The following is a 20,291-nucleotide window of genomic DNA, read 5'->3' on the forward strand; positions in this document are numbered from 1 at the left end:
TACCAGTGGACACCACAGCCGACTAATAAAGTTCCAGTGGACTTTGCCAAAAAGCACAGACTTGACCTCTGTTATTTGGGAACTGAGAAGGGATAACGGATATCCAGGGTTCCAAATAGACACAGAGATCCATCACTGTGTTTTCAATGAAGTCACCTTAGTCTTTGAAGCTCCAGCAGGCATACGTCTGGCCTGTCCAACCTTTCCTCCTAAGCCAACCTGCCCATTTCAGATATTTGTCAGAGTCATATAGGTCTACAGCACAGAAAAGGCCCCAGCCCATCGCGTCTGCATCAGTCAAGAATAACCACCCATGTGGTTTGATGCAGCAAGGATGTTCCCAATGGGGAACAGGGGTTACAGTCTGAGGATATGGGTAGACCAGTTAGGTCAGAGACAAAGAGAAATTTCTTCACCCAGAGAGTGGTCGGCCTGTGGAATCCGTTATCACAGGAAGTAGTTGAGGCCAAAACATTGCATGTTTTGAAGAAGCAGTTAGACATGGCATTTATGGCGAAGGGAATTAAAGGATATGGGGGAAAGCGGGATTAGGATATTGAGTTGGATTATCAGCCATGATCTTAATGAATGGCAGGGCAGGTTCAAAGGGCCAAATGGCCTCCTCCTGCTCCTATTTCCTAAGTTTCTATCCCATTTTCCAGGGCTTGGCCCATAGCCTTGTCTGCCTTGGCATCGAAAGTGCACATCTAAATACTTCTTAAATGTTATGAGGGTCTCTGCCTCCACCACTCTTTCAGGCAGTGAGTCCTAGACTGCCGCCAATCTCTGGGTGAAAAAGTATTTTCACACATCCATCTAAACCTCCTGCCCCTTAGCTTAAATCTATGCCTCCTGGTCATTGATCAGGGGCTGGTTTAGCACAGGGCTAAATCGCTGGCTTTGAAAGCAGACCAAGGCAGGCCAGCAGCATGGTTCAATTCCCCGACCAGGCGCCGGAATGTGGCGACTAGGGGCTTTTCTCAGTAACTTCATTTGAAGCCTACTTGTGACAATAAGTGATTTTTATTTTCATTTTCATTCCACCAAGGGGAAAGTTTCTTCCTCTCTACTCTATCTATGCCCCTCACAATTGTAGGTAGCAGATTTGTCTGGGAAACCTCTGAAATGCTTCCAACGCGTTTGTACCCTAATGGCGATTCCCTGTGTGCTCCAGGTGGAAGGCGTTTTCCCCCAATTTCCCGAGATGCATCGACGCAGACACGGAGGAAGAACTCCCCATGGACCTGAAGTTCAGCAATGAGAAATCGAAGGATTTCACCAGCTCTGGAATCTTGGTGTAAGTGTGGCACATTCGAAGATCCTCAGGGGCAGTTTGACAGAGTAGATGCTGAGACGATGTTTTCCCTTGTGGGAAAGTTTGGGACCAGAGGGCATCATCTCAGAGTAAAGGGGTTGCCCATTTAAAACAGAGATGAGGAGGACTTTCTTCGCTCAGGAGGGTAGTGAACAATTTTAAGTTCCAACCAATAAACTAAAACAAACAAACTGAGGGACAAATCAGGAGGGACAGCTCCTTAGGGGCAGCACGGTAGCATTGTGGATAGCACAATTGCTTCACAGCTCCAGGGTCCCAGGTTCGATTCCGGCTTGGGTCACTGTCTGTGCGGAGTCTGCACATCCTCCCCGTGTGTGCGTGGGTTTCCTCCGGGTGCTCCGGTTTCCTCCCACAGTCCAAAGACGTGCAGGTTAGGTGGATTGGCCATGCTAAATTGCCCTTCGTGTCCAAAATTGCCCTTAGTGTTGGGTGGGGTTACTGTGTTATGGGGATAGGGTGGAAGTGTGGACCTTGGGTAGGGTGCTCTTTCCAAGAGCCGGTGCAGACACGATGGGCCGAATGGCCTCCTTCTGCACTGTAAATTCTATAAAGGATTACTGCCCCAAAGAGCAATTGAAAATTAAAAACATCAAATTAAAAGGTGACTAAAAGGGTCAATAAACCACTCCAGACCCATGCACTGTCCACTGAGGGAGGCTCAGGAAGGTAGTAAATCTGTGCAATTCTTTACCACAGAGGGCTGTAGACTCTGGGTTGTTGAGTATGTTCAAGGCTGAGACATTTTTTTTTAAAGATAGTTTATTGGAGGTATTTAAAATAAGTTCAGAGACAAAAACACTCGAAGAGCCTGAACAAACAAACTGTGATGTAACAACGCGTCAAATAACAATATCGTGCCATAACATGGCAGACCCAACGAATATACAATCCCGCTTACCTCCCCTGCACTACAGTTATTTATCCAATGCAGAAAAGCAAATTACTGCGGATGCTGGAATCTGAAACGAAAGAGAAAATGCTGGAAAATCTCAGCAAGTCTGGCAGCATCTGTAGGGAGAGAAAAGAGCTAACGTTTCGAGTCCAATGACTCTTTGTCAAAGCTAGACCTGTAATAGCTTTATAGAATTTACAGTTCAGAAGGGGCTGGTTTAGCACACTGGGCTAAATCGCTGGCTTTTAAAGCAGACCAAGGCAGGCCAGCAGCACGGTTCAATTCCCGTACCAGCCTCCCCGAACAGGCACCGGAATGTGGCGACTCGGGGCTTTTCACAGTAACTTTATTTGAAGCCTACTTGTGACAATAAACCATTTTCATTTTCATTTCATTTCATTTCATTTCACAAAGAGTCATCGGACTTGAAACGTTAGCTCTTTTCTCTCCCTACAGATGCTGCCAGACCTGCTGAGATTTTCCAGCATTTTCTCTTTCGCTATTTATCCAATATAACCCTCAAACCACCCCTTCCCCCCCCCTTCAAGAAAGTGACCCTCCCCCTTCTCCCTCTCCCCCGACTTCTCTTGAAGAAGTCGACGAACAGCTTCCACCTCACTGAGGACCTCTCATCCATCCCTCTAATGGCGAACTTTATCTTTTCCAAGTGGAGGAATTCAGCTGTGTCCTGCACCCAAGTCCCAACCCCAGGCCATTCCGAATCCCGCCAACTGAGCAAGATCCTCCTCTGGGCTAGCAGGGAAGCAAATACCACCACATCGGCTTCTTTCCCCACCAGAGCACCCGGAACATCAGACACTCTGAAAATTGCTACCCAGGGGAACAGTGTTAGCTCCACTCCCAAAACCCTGACAGTACATTGGTAACTCTCCTCCAGAACCCCATCAACTTCGGACAAGCCCAGAACATGTGGGTATGGTTCACTGGGGACCCAGCACACCGCACGCAATGGCCATCTACTCCCCAGAAAAATCAGCTCACCCTGGCCGTCGTCATTTGCGCTCTGCGCACTACTTTGAATTGGATAAGACCTTGTCTCGCTCATGACAAGGAACCATTAATCCTGCGCAGTGCCACCTTCCAAATCCCCCCCCCCACTATGCCTCCTCCCGTCCCTCGCTGCCCCTCCCATTTTAGCCAAATAGCCTTCATAGATGCTTCCTCCATTTTGGTATGATCTGCATAGATATCAGAAATCTTGGGATGAATTCTCCGTTTCTGAGACTAAGTGTTGACACCGGCACAGGATTCGTGGACTTCCGCAACAGCAAAACTGGAACCCACCTGGACCGATTCAGAGACTGTTGAGGGGCTCGCGCTGGCGCCACGTGGAACACAATCGATTCCAATGAAAATGGTGCCAGATTCGCTGGATTCATGATTGACACTCAAGAGGTTGACAAGCTGCACATTTCAATCCCCACACACACACACCATGCCAGCCAACAAGATGTAAGCAAGGACAGCGGCCTCACGATTCACCAATGCCGAGCTTGGGCCCCTCCTGGACGCCGTGGAGGAGAGGCGGACCATCCTGTACCCTGGCCCGGGAAGGAGACTGCCAGCCACCCGCTGTTCACCGTGCCTGGTCGCACATGGCAGAGGCGGTCAGCACCACCAGTAACACCATCCCGACCGGCCTGCAATGCATGACCTCCTCAGGGCAGCCAGGGTGATAGGCAGCCCCTGGCATCAACCCCCGTCCCACACACCCATAACCCTACCTCCCCCGAACTGGGATGGCGTCCGAACATCCACCCTGCACCACATGCCGGCAGCCATACTGGCCGCCACGGCCGGGTGCCCTGGCCATTGAAGCAACCAGCTACCCATCCCCTGGGCTGCATGCGTCATACTGTCTGACACTGTGTGTTTTCTGTTTCCCACCCGCCCCCCAGGAGAAGGCTGCTTATAACCGCAGGGAGTGGGAGAAGACTGGAGGGGGACTGATGGACCTCTGGCTCCTCACTGTGGCACAGCAGGGGGCCTTGGACATGGTCGGCAGGCCCAAGGAAAGGCAAGTCGCCGGGGTGGAGAGCGGCCTGGGGTGAGGAAGTGAGACCTCGCTGATTTGTGGTTCCCCATGACACATGTGTCAACCCCACCTTTGTCCTCACACCACCCTCTCACCAATCCCACACCACCCTCACTCACTCCACACTCACCCCCACACTACCCTCACACCACCTTCAACCACACCCACTACCCCCCGGCCCGAGGTCCAATTATGCATTCTCCTTATGTCTTGGAGGACTTGCTGGTGATGATGTGGAGCCTTCTGGTGTCCCTGCCCCAGTCACAGCCGGAACCTCCCCCCCACCGTCTGCCACGCAGCGACGGGGACACCGACATGGAGGGGACCCATATCCCTGAAACCCAGCACACCCCGGAGCTTGAGTCTGACGTTGACACCGACTTCCCGTCACAGCTGTCTCCAAGACCCTACACCATCCCAGAGGCACTCACCTCGGTTGGGCACTTTAGCAAAGAGGCCCCTGGGGCACCCTCTAGTGCGCACCACACAAATTCTCTGGTGTATCAGGTGTAGGTAGGAACTGTTGAGGGGCCGGATGGTCGGATTGCGGGCCAACCCGAGGGACTAGCTGCCGTCCAGACGGGTTTGGGGCTTCTGGAACGGACAGTACCAGCGATCATGGAGCCAGGGACTACATGAGGGGGGTGTCGGCGAGCATAAAGCACCTGCTGGCGCAGTTGGAGGAGTCCAACCAACTGCAGGAGGTGGTGCCAGCCATGTGTGCCACCCAGGCCAACACCGCACAGCCGGCATCCCTCGTGGAGGCCTTGGAGGCGAAGGTTTTGGTTACAGATCAGCATGTCCAAGGCCTGGGGCAATCTGTGCAGGTGGTGGCTGAGGCCCAGGACAGGGCTGCTCTCTCACAGACAGCCATGTGCCAGAGCCACCTGGACATTGCAGCCGCACTCCTGAGCGTGGCCCAGTCACTGTGTGACGTGGCTGAGAGTGTCTGCAGCATTGCCAGGCCCTGGCCGACGTGTCACAGATGCAGAGGGAGATGGCGTAGTCACTGGCTGATGTGGCACAGACCCAGAAGGTGGTGGCACTGTCACAGTGTGATTTGCGCAATCACAGGCTTCTCCATTTTTTGTAGCGATGCAACTGGGCTTCAAGCTTTGCGCCAATCTTTCCACAGCTGCCTGGATCGGATCCGTTACTCTGGCCAGTTTGAATCCTCTGTTTCTCGAATTGGAGCGTTAGAAAGTCGATCAGTTGGTTGGTCGACCACTGCGCCGGACTAGCCACTCCTGAGCCCGCCACCATCGCGCGTTCGATCGCGCTTGCGAAGGCCTCCCGGTCTGCCTGCGGCTGCTTATTTTTAGCGCTTATCTTGGGAGGGTGAGTACCGGACATACTACACTACAGGAAAACTTTCATCCCTCAATGTTTGATGCGCGATCCTATCTCGTTCGGCCATCTGATCGGGTTTATTTGGTCGAAATGCGCTACTTCGTGTGGGAGCCGCCAAGTATGCGGCCATCTATAACATGGTCGCCACTGAAAGTCGACAGAATTTTAATCAGGAAGGGAATCAAGGGTTATGGGGATAAGGTGGGAAAGTGGAGTTGAGGATTATCACATCATTTATCAGATCAGATCTCATTGAATGATGGAGCAGACTCGATGAACTAAACGGTCTACTTCTGCTCCTTGAACCTTATGGTTTATTGGCCGAATGGGCACCGAAAAAAATACAAGCTAACCCAGCAACCAGGCTGAGAAGGGATTGACTTGGACAAATTTGGTCATATTGGAATGGACTGGGACACATTCAACCCCTCGGATCTGTTCTGCCGTTCGATGGGACCCTGCAGCCAAATGTCGCGTCCTGAGTTTTCCACCTCGCGGGTGCGTGCACTCGGCGAGACATGAAACGCCTCGGTCCCATGGTGCAGTTTGATGCTGGCCGGACAACTGATGGCCATCCAGTGTGAAACACACCCTGGAAAAGGCTGAACAGTGCTGGGGGAGGGCGGAAAGAGGGCGGGCGCTGAGAAAACGGGGGTGCGGGCTGGCTGACTTGCGAGAGTCAGAAGCATGGTCACTGGCGCCTGCCGACGTCATCCCAGCGCATGCGCAGGGGGGATCATCTCCGCGTCGGCCATGGCGGAGAACCACACCAGCCGACGCGGAGGAATAGAGTGCCCCCACGGCACAGGCCCGCCGGCGGATCGGTGGGACCCGATCGCGGGCCAGGCCACCGTGGGGGCAACTCCCGGGGCCAGATCCCCCCGCGAACCCCCGAGGACCCCGGAGGCCGCCCGCACCGCCAGGTCCCGCCGATAAGGATCTACTCTAATTTACGCCGGCAGGACCGGCAAAAAACGTGCGGCCCATCGTGGGCTGGAGAATCGCCGGGGGGGGCGCTGCTAGCGGCCGACGACCGGCGCGATTCCCGCCCCCGCCAAATCCCCAGCGCTGGAGAATTCGGCAGCCGGCGGGGGCGGGTTTCACGCCACCCCCCGGCGATTCTCTGACCCGGCCGGGGGGCGGGGGGAGGGTGGTGGGGGGGTTGGAGAATCCAGCCCCAAATCTTTCCTATGAAGTGGTGACCAGAATTACACACAGTACTCCAGCTGTGGCCTCACTGGAGTCTATACAAATCTGTGAAAAACTCCACATGACCTCCCTGCTTTTGTAATCTATGCCTTGATTGATAAAGACAAATGTCCCATATCCTTTTTCACCACCCTATTAACCTGCCCTCCCACCTTCAGAGATCTATGGACAAACATGCCAAGGTCCCTTTCCAAGGTTCCTTGGAACTTCCCAGTGTCATGCCGTTCCTTGAATACTTCCATATCAAATGACCCCTTCCAAGTATATCACCTCACACTTTTCAGGGTTAAATTCCATCTTATTTGCCCATTTAGACCTTCCCGTCTATATGTTCCTGTAACCCAAGACACTCAACCTCACTGTTAATCACCCAGCCAATCTTTGTGTCATCCGAAAACTTACTGATCCTACCCCCCACATAGCCTATGTTGTTTATCAGTTGATGACGCCGTGGTCATCCCGTGGACATCCAGCTATTTTGAATGTGCGTCCATTATAATTAGATACATTGCTCCTTGAGAAGGATTTGCGCAATCTACGTGGAGGTGGGACCACCTGGCCACTCCCATGGCTGGAGTGGATCTGCAGGGGGGAGCTTCTGGTGCTCCTGGCACTGCATGCATTGTTTGGCTAAAGTCTCAATATTTGTGTCAATTCCAGGCCACCATGCATAGCTCCGGGCAAACATCTTTATTTTAGGGACTCCCGGGTGTCCGCTGTGGAGGTCTCGCAGGATTGCTCCCTGGTCACGCTCGGGGACCACCACCTGGGAGCCCCACAGCAGGATGCCTTCCACCACACTGAGTTTGGCCATCTTCATGGTGAAGGCACGCAGATCCTCCGGCAGGGCATGAAGCTGGACCCCTAGACAGCACTTTGTGGTGGACCCTGGCCAACAGTGCATCCGTCTATGTCCATGCCTTCACCTGGGCCACCGTAACTGGCAAAAGAGTCCATAAAATGTAGGGCCGCAATGACCTCGTCTGATGCAGCAGGCGTCAGCGTGCTGGTGGGCAACAGGTGGTGGCTGAGAGCGTCCATGTGAGGAACCTTTGTTCCTGGGCGATATTCCAACACATATTCAAAGGCTGCCCGGAGCAGAGCCCAAAGCTGAATGTGGGCAGACACCATGAGGGGAATTGCCCGATCTTCTTGAACAACCACAACAGGGACTTATACCCATAGACGTACTGGTGGAATCGCTTCACCCTGAAGACCAATGCCAACCCTTTTTCCATATGTGCGTAGTTCCGCTCTGCCGCCACCAGAGTGCGTGAGGAAAACACAATGGGCCACTCCGTACCGTCATTCATTCGGTGTGCCAAAACAGACCTGATGTCATAGGGTGATGCATCACAGGTTAACAATAAAGGCTTGGAGGATGGATCAAAAGAAGTCAGCAGATGCGAAGATGATAGCCGCTGTTTCACTTCGTCGAAAGCCATCCGTCGTGGCATGTCCCAAAACCATCGTTGGCCCTCCTTTAATAACAGGTGCAACGGAGCCAATTTTGGGATGAATTTTCCACAATAGTTTATGAGGCCCAATAAGGAGCGGAGTTCCGTAGGGTCCTTTGGCATGGGGGGCCTGCTGGATTGCTCGTACCTTGTTGTCCACTGGGTGCAAGCCATTCTTGTCCACCCTGTAACTTAAATAGACCACTTCTTTCACGTGGAAAGCACACTGCTCAGGCCGCAGGCGGACCACGACTGTCTTGAAACAACGTAATACGTCCTCTGGGTTCTCCATGTGTTCCCGGTTGGATGAACCCGTCATCCAGGTAAACCTGTGGCAACCCTCGGAGATTATTCGCCATTCCTAGCTGAAATATGGCACATGCTGAGGAAACTCCAAAAGGAAACCTGGTGTACTCGTACAAACCACTGTGTGTGTTGATGGTCACGTATTTCCTTGAAGCTGGATCCAAAACTAATTGTAGATACATGTGGCTCATTTCAAGCTTGGTGAAGGGATGCCCTCCGCTGAGCCGAGCGTACAGGTCCTCGATCCTGGGCACTGGGTAACAGTCTAAGATAATCGATTGATCGTCATCTTAGAATTGCCGCAGAGATGGACGGAACAGCTAGGCTTCATCACTGGCACAACCGTCGCAGCCCAATCTGAAATTGCAACGGGCGGAAGATCCCTAACTGCTCCAGGCAATCTAATTCTGTATGCACCTCTGCCTTCAGCGCATAGGGACAGGAATGGTCGGAAAATACTGTGACTGGGCCTTGGGGCCCACTGAGATCTTGGCTGAGGTTCCTTGGATGGTACCGGGTCCTTCTTGAAAAAAACCTCGGAAAATGCACCAATACCACGTCCGGCCCGTTAAGGAACGTGGGGTACACTTGATGCCAATCCAAAAAAGATGTTTCAATCGATCCTGCCCGAAATAACTGGGGCCCGGACTTTTCATTACCACCAATAGTAGGTTTGCTGATTGTGCCCCATATTCCACGGGGACCTCCGAGGTGCTCGTGATCTCCAAAGGCTGTCCCGTGTACATTGTCAGACGTGAGTCAGTGTCCCGCAATGCTAAAGCGCTGATGCCCGAGTGGATTCGTTTGTAAGTGCGGCAGCTGATTACTGAGACCACGGCCCCGGAATCGAGCTCCATCTGTACAGAGAAACTATTGATCCAGACCATCTCCTGAATGGGGGCTACCCAAGGCGCCGAGATAGAGTACAGGTGGTGGACCCCCTCTGCCTAGTCTTGAGTTGCTAGATGTGCTCGAAGTCTATCCCATTTAGCACGGTGGTAGTGCTACACAATACGATGGAGGATATCCTCAATATGAAGACGGGCTTTGTCTCCAAAAGGACTGTGCGGTGATGAATTCTACAGATACTGTTATGGACAGATGCATTTGCAGTAGGCAGGTTGGTGGGGATGAGATCAAGTATGTTTTTCCCACTTGTTGGTTCCCTCACCAGCTGCTGCAGTCCCAGTCTAGCAGCCACGTCCTTTAGGATGTGGCCAGCTTGGTACTACCGAGCCACACTTGGTGATGGACAGAGAAGTCCCCCACCCAGAGCATATTCTGTGCCCTTGCCACCCTCAGTGTTTCCTCTAAGTGGTGTTCAACATGGAGGAGTACTGATTCATCAGCTGAGGGTGGCCGGTACGTGGTAATCAGCAAGAGGTGTCCTTGCCCATGTTTAACGTGAAGCCATTAGACTTCATTGGGACCAGAGTCGATGTTGAAGACTCCCAGGGCAATGCCCTCTGGACTGTATGCCACTATGCCGCCACCTCTGCTGGGTCTGTTCTGCCGGTGAGACAGGGCATACCCGGGAATGGTGATAGTGGTGCCTGGGACATTGTCTGCATGGTATGATTCTGTGAGGATGACTAATAATAATAATCTTTACTAGTGTCACAAGTAGGCTTACATTCACACTGCAATGAAGTTACTGCGAAAATCACCTAGTCGCCACACTCCGGCGCCTGTTCGGGTACACAGAGGGAGAACAGCACATCTTTCAGGACTTGTGGGAGGAAACCGGAGCACCCGGAGGAAACCCACGCAGACACAGGGAGAATGTGCAGACTCTTCACAGACAGTGACCCAAGCGGGAAACGAACCCAGGTACCTGGTACAGGGAAGCAACAGTTCTAACCACTGCGCTACTGTACCGCCCATATGTCAGAAGAACTTTGCAGGGACGACACGGCTGGGTTTCCAGTGCCTGGGTCGATGCTGTGTGGTCCGTTCGGTTTCATTCCTCTTTCGTGTTTTTGTAGTGTCATGATATTCAAACACACATATCATGATGGACACACTAACAGGCAAATCAGAGTACACAACACCACAACCAATCACAGACAAGAACACCAACCACATAAAAAGCACGAGCACGACACCTGGAGGTCAGTAGGTCTGGGGAGAAGGAAACAAGAAAGAGCTGTTGAAACACCACAAGCAGGGAGCCCCCCACGTGCAGAGTGCAAAGACCAAGTTGTAAATAGTGAGTTTAAATAAAGAAGCGTTGTACCATATGCAACTGTGTTGGCTCATCTGTGTGTCAGAACACCCAACACCACATGGTACAGGAGTGGATCGATACCTGCCTACCAACCTGCCATTCTGGACATGGACCACACCGGCAAACCGCAGCCGATGCAAGTCACGGGGAACCTAGGCACCAACTGGAAGCTCTACAGGCAGCGATTTGACCTGTACATCCGTGCCACCGAAAAACAGAATGCCTCGGATGATTCGAAGATTGCAATGCTCCTCTTCTACGCAGGCCCCCACCCAAACAATGTCTTTAATTCACTGGTGTTCGAAGAAGGCGAAAACCAGGCCAAATATGACACGGTCATCCTCAAACTGGACCAGCACTTTCAAACTGAAGTAAACGAAACTTTCGAAAGATACATCTTTCAGCAACGCCTGCAAGGTAAGGAGGAGCTTTTTCAACCCTTTTTGACGCACCTCCGGATTCTAGCGCAGTCCTGCGGTTACGGCACCACTACAGAGTCCATGATCAGGGACCAGATTGTTTTTGGCGTTGCCTCTAGTGGCCTACGCCAGCAGCTTCTTAAAATAAAGAGCCTCACCTTAGCGTCTGCTGTGGAAGCCTGTGTCCTCCATGAAAATGCTACCTGCCGTTTTGCCCGATTTCAGGCGTCCGAGTTGGCACGGAGGGGGTCCCCAGCCGTCGAATCGGCAAGCCAGGCCGCCCACGACGTTGAACGCATCCAGGCCGTCGATTTCTTCCCGCCCCACGGCCCGGACGACAGCGGCCGCTTCCCGCGCTTTTCGCGGTCTCCCGCGCAGGTGCGCGCCAAAAATAACGGCCACAACGAGGGACGCACTGCGCAGGCGCGCCCACCGCAAGATCGCACTGCGCATGCGCAGTGGCGCAACGAACGTCGTGACGTCATGACGTGCAGCAAGTGTGGAGGTCTACACTTAAAAGGGCAATGTCCTGCAAAATACCGACAGTGCAACAGATGTGCCATGATAGGCCACTACGCAGCCCGCTGTCGTGCGGCTCAACCCATGGATCCGGCGCATCCTCGACAACCTCGCACACGAGTCAGGACCGTCCAGCCCACGCATCACGACTTCCAGTTAAATGATGCAGATGACCAGGATGACTTCCGAGTTGCCGTCATTGATGTCAACAAGGTCAATGCCATCAATCCAGACGATGAGTGGTGTGCCACCCTGACGGTCAACCGATCGCGCGTCGCCTTCCGTCTGGACACCGGCGCATCCGCCAACCTGATTGCTTACTCTGCAGTCCAGGCCATGAAGGTCAAACCACCCATCACACCATCCCGGCTTAAGATGGTTGACTATAACGGGAACGTTATCCCGTCCGTAGGATCTTGCCAGCTACAGGTGACTCACAAGAGGTACACGGCCACACTCCCCTTCGAAGTTGTGGGCTCATCAAAGGACTCGTTACTGGGCGCACAAGCGTGTAAGGTCCTTCACCTGGTACAGCGCATCATGTCTCTCTCTCCAGATGAGATATCCGACTTCCCGGATGCTGAGTTCCACGCGAATCTCCATTCCCTCCTCGCTCACAACCAGGAGGTTTTTGAAGGCATGGGGACATTGCCACACACGTACAAGATTCGACTCAGACCGGACGCCATCCCTGTCGTTCACGCACCTCGCAGGGTTCCTGCGCCTCTCAAAGACCGCCTCAAGGCACAACTGCAGATTCTTCAGGACCAAGGGGTCCTATCCAAGGTCACGGAGCCCACGCCATGGGTCAGCTCCATGGTCTGTGTAAAGAAGCCCTCTGGCGAGCTCCGTATATGTATAGATCCAAAAGATCTGAACAACAACATCATGCGGGAACACTATCCCATCCCGAAACGAGAAGACCTCACCAGCGAGATGGCGCGAGCCAACATATTCACTAAATTGGATGCGTCCAAAGGATTCTGGCAGATCAAACTGGACCCGGCCAGCCGAAGACTATGCACATTCAACACCCCTTTTGGCAGATTCTGCTACAACCGGATGCCATTCGGCATCATTTCGGCATCTGAAGTATTCCACCGCATTATGGAGCAGATGATGGAAGGCATCGAAGGGGTACGTGTATATGTGGACGATATCATCATTTGGTCCACCACTCCGCAGGAACACATGCATCGTCTTCGACGTGTCTTCACCCGCATACGGCAAAATGGCCTGCGTCTCAACCGTGCGAAGTGTGCTTTCGGCCAGACGGAGCTGAAATTCCTCGGGGACCACATCTCAAGGTCCGGGGTCCGTCCCGATGCAGACAAGGTTAGCGCCATCACAGCCATGCCACGACCGGCTGACAAGAAGGCTGTCTTAAGATTCCTGGGCATGGTCAACTTCCTTGGGAAGTTCATTCCCAACCTGGCTTCTCATACAACAAACATGCGCCATCTCGTAAAAAAATCGACGGAATTCAACTGGCACCAATCGCATCAGCGGGAATGGGAGGAGCTCAAGCACAAACTGGTCACGGCACCAGTGCTGGCCTTCTTTGACACGACTCGCCCTACAAAGATCTCAACAGACGCCAGCCAATCTGGTATTGGAGCGGTACTCCTGCAAAAAGACAGCACGTCATCATGGGCCCCGGTTGCGTATGCCTCACGAGCCATGACCCCTACCGAACAGCGCTACGCGCAAATCGAAAAAGAATGCCTGGGCTTGTTAACTGGACTGGACAAGTTCCACGACTATGTGTATGGCCTGCCACGATTCACGGTCGAAACTGACCACCGCCCCCTGGTCAACATCATTAACAAAGACCTGAACGACATGACTCCTCGCCTCCAGCGCATCTTACTCAAACTCAGGAGGTACGATTTTGAACTGATCTACACTCCGGGGAAGGAGCTCATCGTGGCGGACACTCTTTCCCGAGCAGTGAGCACACCACCAGATGCGGAGGGGTTCGTGCGTCAAATTGAGGCACACGTGACTCTGACAGCAGCAAACATGCCAGCTGATGATCCTTGTCTGGCCCACATACGCGCAGAGACGGCGACTGACCCTCTGCTGCAGCGAGTGATGCGCCACATGACGGAAGGGTGGCTAAAAGGGCAGTGCCCCCAGTTTTATAATGTGCGAGATGATCTCACCAATATAGACGGGGTCCTTATGAAATCGCATAGGATCGTCATTCCACACAGTGTGCGCCAGATGATTCTTCGTCAACTACACGAAGGCCACTTGGGCGTCGAAAAATGCAGACGAAGGGCCCGGGAGGCGGTATATTGGCCGGGTATTAATGAAGACATAGCCAACATGGTGCTCAACTGCACAACCTGTCAGAGGTTTCAGCCAGCGCAACCTCCGGAAACACTTCTACCACACGAGATGGTGACGTCCCCCTGGGCGAAGGTGGGTGTTGACCTATTTCACGCGCTCGGCAGAGATTACATTGTTATTATAGACTACTTCTCAAACTACCCGGAAGTCATGCCTCTCCATGATCTGACGTCGTCCGCAGTCATTGGGGCCTGCAAGGAAACGTTTGCTCGCCACGGCATTCCAAGGACTGTCATGTCAGACAATGGACCTTGTTTTGCCAGCCGTGAATGGTCGTCCTTTGCCGCAGCATATGGTTTCACTCATGTGACATCCAGCCCTCTGCATCCACAATCGAACGGGAAGGCTGAAAAGGGTGTCCACATCGCAAAGCGGCTCCTGTGCAAGGCGGCTGATGCCGGATCGGACTTTAACCTTGCCTTGCTGGCCTATCGATCGGCCCCGTTATCCACGGGCCTCTCGCCAGCGCAGCTACTAATGGGTCGTTCCCTCAGGACGACGGTACCTTCCGTCCTGGCACCGACAACAGACCATGAGGCGGTTCTTCGGAACATGCAACTGCAGCGTGATCGCCAGAAAGGTCGGTACGACACACGAGCGACGGACCTGCCCCCCCTGTCCTCCGGAGACAAAGTACGCGTCCATCAACCGTATGGTGGCTGGTCAGCACCGGCCGAAGTCCTCCGACAAGTGGCTCCCCGCTCGTTCCTGGTTCGCATGCCGGATGGTTCCGTGCGTCGCCGCAATCGGCGCGCCCTTCGCCGACTTCCACGCTCACAGCCACACAACACGCCAGATCCTCAACAGGCTTCCGAGGATGACTTTGTGGAGCTGCCGCACATCACGCCCTTTCCATCGCCACCCATGGCCATGCCTGCACAGCAGCCGGTGGTTCTTGATCCACCCTTAAGGCGGTCAACCCGAATTCGTCGCAGATCCATTAGAATGGACTTATAATACAGTTCATATGTTTAATAAGTTGGACAATTTTACATGATAACCTGTTGTTGTTTATCGTTCCAGATGTCGTCTGACTGGACAACTGTTCAAATTTTTTTTCTTCTTCTCTCGTTCGCATTTCTGTTATGTTATGGTACAACTGGATTCATGTGACGCACTCGACATCGCCCCATGTACATAGTTCCGTCATAGACACATGCTGCACACGACACACACACACTCTTAGATGCACTCACGTCACGATCATATTTATTACCACGTAGGCACATATCTTTGTAAAAAGGGGGGATGTCATGATATTCAAACACACATATCATGATGGACACACTAACAGGCAAATCAGAGTACACAACACCACAACCAATCACAGACAAGAACACCAACCACATAAAAAGCACGAGCACGACACCTGGAGGTCAGTAGGTCTGGGGAGAAGGAAACAAGAAAGAGCTGTTGAAACACCACAAGCAGGGAGCCCCCCACGTGCAGAGTGCAAAGACCAAGTTGTAAATAGTGAGTTTAAATAAAGAAGCGTTGTACCATATGCAACTGTGTTGGCTCATCTGTGTGTCAGAACACCCAACACCACATGTAGCACATGATAAGGACAGCAGATTCCTTTCTCTAAAGAACATTGGTGAACCAGATGGGCTTTACAACAATTGACAATGGACAATGGTTTCATGGTCATCATTAAACTTTTAATTCCAGATATTTTATTGAGTTTAAATATCACCTCCTGCTGTAGTGGGATTCGATCATTACCCTGGGTCTCTAGATGACCAGTCCAGCGGCAATACCACTAGGCCACGGCCTCCCCACCTGTTCAGTCACCTTCAATGATCAGGTCCCTCGTCTCCTTCACCCCCTTCAGAATTGTAGCCCTTATGTTAGATTGTCTCTCGATGTTCTTCCTGCCGAAATGCATCACCTCACGCTTCTCTGCATTGAACGTCATCTGCCATCTGTCAGCCCACTCCACCAAGTTGTCTACGGCCTTTTGAAGTTCGACACTGTCCTCCTCACAGTTTACAATACTTCCCGCGAAGATACTTTTTTGATTGGGTGGCATGAACCGAGGTGATATGAAAGTGTGCAGGAATGTTTATGTCGCTGTGAAAGGGCTGGTGAAATAACCAATGTCCCATAGTTTTGTGTTCTGTTGGGGGGGGGAGGGGGGGAGGGGGTTGGGTGGCAGGAGTTGGTGGAGACCATGGGGATGTCGATGGGGTGGAGGCGGGGGTAGTACTAATCTCAAGCTGGACGCAGGGCCCCGCTAATGGGTATGGTGGCACAGTGGTTAGCACTGCTGCCTCACAGCACCAGGGCTCCGGGTTCAATTCCAGCCTCGGGTGACTGCCTGTGTGAAGGGAGCTAATGTCCCCAGTCTGGTTGACTCTTCGCCAGAACAGACTGTCGTCCAGAGTCGAAACGTTAGCTCCCTTCTCCCTCCACAGATGCTGTCAGACCTGCTGAGATTGTCCAACATTTTCTGTTTTTGTTTCAGATTCCAGCATCTGTAGTAATTTGCGCTTATCTTAGATTCTCGATGGGCAAAAGGGGGTGAAAGGTTATCAGGAGGTTGGCAGGAATGTGGAGTTGAGGTTACAATCAGATCAGCCGGGAACTTATTGAATGATGGAGCAGGCTTGAGGGGCCGAGTGGCCTACTCCTGCTCCTTATCCGATGTTCCCACGTCCACACAACCCCTAACTGAAGTGTTAAGCGGCGCCGACTTGAGATATCGAACCTTCCTCACAATTCCCCGACCACAATGACTTCCTTCCCTCCCCCGCCCCAGCTTTCCACCTTCAGGTCACAGAGTCTTCAGTGTCCGAGCAGAGGGGATTCAGTCAGTGTTGAAGGTCGAGGCTGAGGTGCTAACCGGTTCCTGTGTGCTGTGTTTCCGCAGCTTTATCGATCTCTTTCTGAAGAAGTTCACGTGCATGTTTCAGGATTCCTGGACCTCCACAGAGGACTTCAATCAAATCTTCCAAGATGTCGAGAGCAAAGCTTCAGGTAACGGGGAGCTGATGGCGCCGGGGACTGGGTGGGTGATTCGCAGTCTGACACGACACCACTTTGACACGACACCTCTGCGCTCTTTATTAGGTTTTCTAAATACGCAATCATTGCCACCTGTCCTATTTGGCTAGCCTGCGTCCTGAGACCTCTGACTCAAAGAACTGTGGGCGGGATTCTCTCGGCCTGGGGTCGGGCCGGAGAATCGCTGCGACCGGCGCGAATCAGGCCACACCGCCCCGACACCGGGAATCGGCGCCATTGGCGCTGGCGCAGCACCGGTCGGGGGCCGCTCTACGGCACCCCCCCACCCCGCGATTCTCCGCCCGGGTTGGGCCAAGCGACCGTCCCAAAAAACCCGAGTCTCACCGGCGCCGTTCTAACCTGGTCTTACCCGGCGGGACCTCGGCGTGGAAGAGTCTGGGGGCGGCGTGGGGTTGGGGAGGAGGGGGGTCCGACCCCGGGGGGGGCCTCCGCTGTGGCCTGGCCCACGCTCGGGGCCCACCGATCGGCGGGCCGGCCTCTCGGACTGTGGGCCTCCTTCCGCGCCGGCCCCTGTAGCCCTACGCCATGTAGTGTCGGGGCCGGCGCGGAGAAGGGAGACATCGCGCATGCGCGCAATCGCGCCGGTGCCACTGCTCATGCGTGGACCCCGCGATGCCCAGTTGATGCTGGGATCTGCAGCTGGAGCGGCCTGGCTCGCTCTAGTTCCATACTGGCCCCCTATAGGGGCCAGAATTGCTGATCCTGAGGCCATGTTACCCGACGGCGTTTACGACGGCGTCAACACTTAGCCTCAGGATCTGAGAATCCTGCCCACTATCTTGTTCTCAGTTGAGGAGACAGCGGGTCTCTGAGCTCAGAACAATGTAAGTTCCCTATTTTATCCTTTCTCCTGGAAGGAAGGCCAGTAAAATTGGGAAAAGACTGTCACTGGGCTTGACCGGCATTCCATCGTCATGGTGAACAAGACCAGTTCCGACCTGTCCCAGGCATTTCCCAGGCCCGTCCGGTTTTCCTTTTATTCTCCCGCGGGCGTTGCCGGCTGGACTAACATTTTCTGCCCATCCCTAATTGCCCCTTGATCTGAGCAGCTCGCGGGGGCCATTTCAGAGGGGCAGTTGAGATTCGACCACACTGCTGGGTGTTGGGTGTCTGGAGTCACATGTAGGCCAGACCGGGGTAAGGACTGCAGATTTCCTTCCCTGAGGCAAAAATTAGTGAGCCAGATGGGATTTTTCATTCTGACGACAATCGACATTAGTTTCACCAGAACAGAGTCTTGCATTTTCAGGAGAGGCAGTGGCGTGGTATTTGCTTTTACATGATATTTTATTAAGGTATTTGAAAATTTTTATAACAGTAACAAAAACAATGACATCAACATGGTAAAATAAACATCTCCCCCCGCCCAGCCCAATCTTCACACACCTCAACCAAACAACAACAATCCGCCCCCCCACCCCCCTTCGAATACGTCATCGGCTGATATTTTTAATTTTCCCCAAGAAAGTCGACAAACGGCTGCCACCTCCGGGTGAACCCTAACATTGACCCTCTTAAGGCAAACTTTATTTTCTCGAGACTGAGAAACCCAGCCATGTCACTAACCCAGGTCTCTACACTCGGGGGCTCCGAGTCCCTCCAGATTAATAAGATCCGTCTCCGGGCTACCAGGGAGGCAAAGGCCAAGACGTCGGCCTCTTTCACCCCCTGAACTCCCGGCTCTTCCGACACTCCAAAGATCGCTACCTCTGGACTCGGCAACACTTGTGTTTTTAGCACCGTGGACATTGCCTTAGCAAAACCCTCTGAGCTTCGGGCATGCCCAAAACATGTGGACATGATTTGCTGGGCATCTCGCGCACCTCGCACACCTATCCTCGACCCTGAAAAACTTGCTCATCCTAGCCACCGTCATGTGTGCCCGGTGGACTACCTGAAATTGTATCAGGCTAAGCCTGGCGCACGATGAGGAGGTATTAACCCTGCTTAGGGCAACCACCCATAGACCCGCCTTTATCTCTCCTCCTAGCTCGTCCTCCCACTTGCCCTTAAGCTCCTCCACCGGAGTGTCCTCCGCCCCCGAAAGCTCCTGGTAAATATCTGAAACCTTCCCCTCCCCTACCCAGGTACTGGAAACTACTCTATCCTGTATCCCCCGTGGCGGCAGCAGCGGAAAGGCCGGCACCTGTTTTCTCAGGAAGTTGCGCACCTGCAAATACCTAAAACCATTCCCTGCTGGCAATTTAAATTTATCCTCCAAAGCTTTCAAGCTGGGAAAGCTCCCGTCTATAAATCCCCCATCCTTCTAATTCCTGCCCTCTGCCAATTCCGGAACCCGCCATCTTGCCTACCTGGTACAAACCTATGGTTGTTATAAATCAGGATCCAAATCGATGCTCCCTCCACTCTCTTATATCTCCTCCATTGCCCCCAGATTCTCAGAGCCGCCACCACCACCGGACTTGTGGAATATCGGGCCGGCGAGAACGGAAGAGGTGCCGTTACCAGTGCTCCCAAACTGGTGTCTTTGCATGATGCAGCCTCCATCCGCTCCCATGCTGACCCCTCCCCCACTACCCACTTCCTAATCATGGTTATATTAGCCGCCCAGCAGTAATTGCAGAAGTTCGGCAGTGCCAACCCTCCCTCCCCCTGACTGCGCTCCAGCAACACTTTCTTCCCTCGTGGGGTTTTACCCACCCACACAAAGCCCAAAATAATCTTATTCACCCGCTTGAAAAAGGGCTTAGGGATGAAGATGGGGAGGCACTGAAAGACAAACAGAAATCTGGGGAGGACCGTCATTTTCATGGTCTGTACCCACCCTGCCAGTGATAGTGGGAGCATATCCCATCTCTTAAAGTCCCCTTCCATTTGCTCTACCAATTGGGATAGGTTTAACTTGTGTAGTACCTCCCATTTCCAGGCCACCTGGAATGCCGGATATCGAAAGCTCCTCCCTGCCATTCTAAGCGGCAGCTCTCCCAGTCTCTTCGCCTGTCCTCTTGCCTGGATCGCGAACATCTCGCTTTTCCCCCATGTTCAATTTATACCCCGAAAAATTGCAAAATTCCCCCAAGATTCGCATTACTTCCCCCATCCCCTCCAACGGGTCCGAAATGTACAAGAGCAGGTCATCTGCGTAGAGCAAGACGCGGTGCTCCCCCTCCCCCTCCA

General features: G+C 53.1%; 1 protein-coding gene across 2 annotated transcripts in view; it reads left to right on the forward strand.

Annotated features, from left to right (window-relative positions):
* The window catches only part of LOC140420766 (polyunsaturated fatty acid 5-lipoxygenase-like), a 134,734-nt gene that overhangs the window by 54,837 nt on the left and 59,606 nt on the right, over positions 1–20,291 (forward strand). For both annotated transcript variants that reach the window (XM_072504747.1, XM_072504748.1), the window contains exons 4-5: positions 1,175–1,297; positions 16,999–17,105. In XM_072504747.1, the coding sequence (XP_072360848.1) occupies positions 1,175–1,297; positions 16,999–17,105 (230 nt within the window). The remainder of the gene's footprint in view (positions 1–1,174; positions 1,298–16,998; positions 17,106–20,291) is intronic.

The sequence above is a fragment of the Scyliorhinus torazame genome, chromosome 5, assembly GCF_047496885.1.
Source record: "Scyliorhinus torazame isolate Kashiwa2021f chromosome 5, sScyTor2.1, whole genome shotgun sequence".
NCBI classification, from domain to species: Eukaryota; Metazoa; Chordata; class Chondrichthyes; order Carcharhiniformes; family Scyliorhinidae; genus Scyliorhinus; species Scyliorhinus torazame.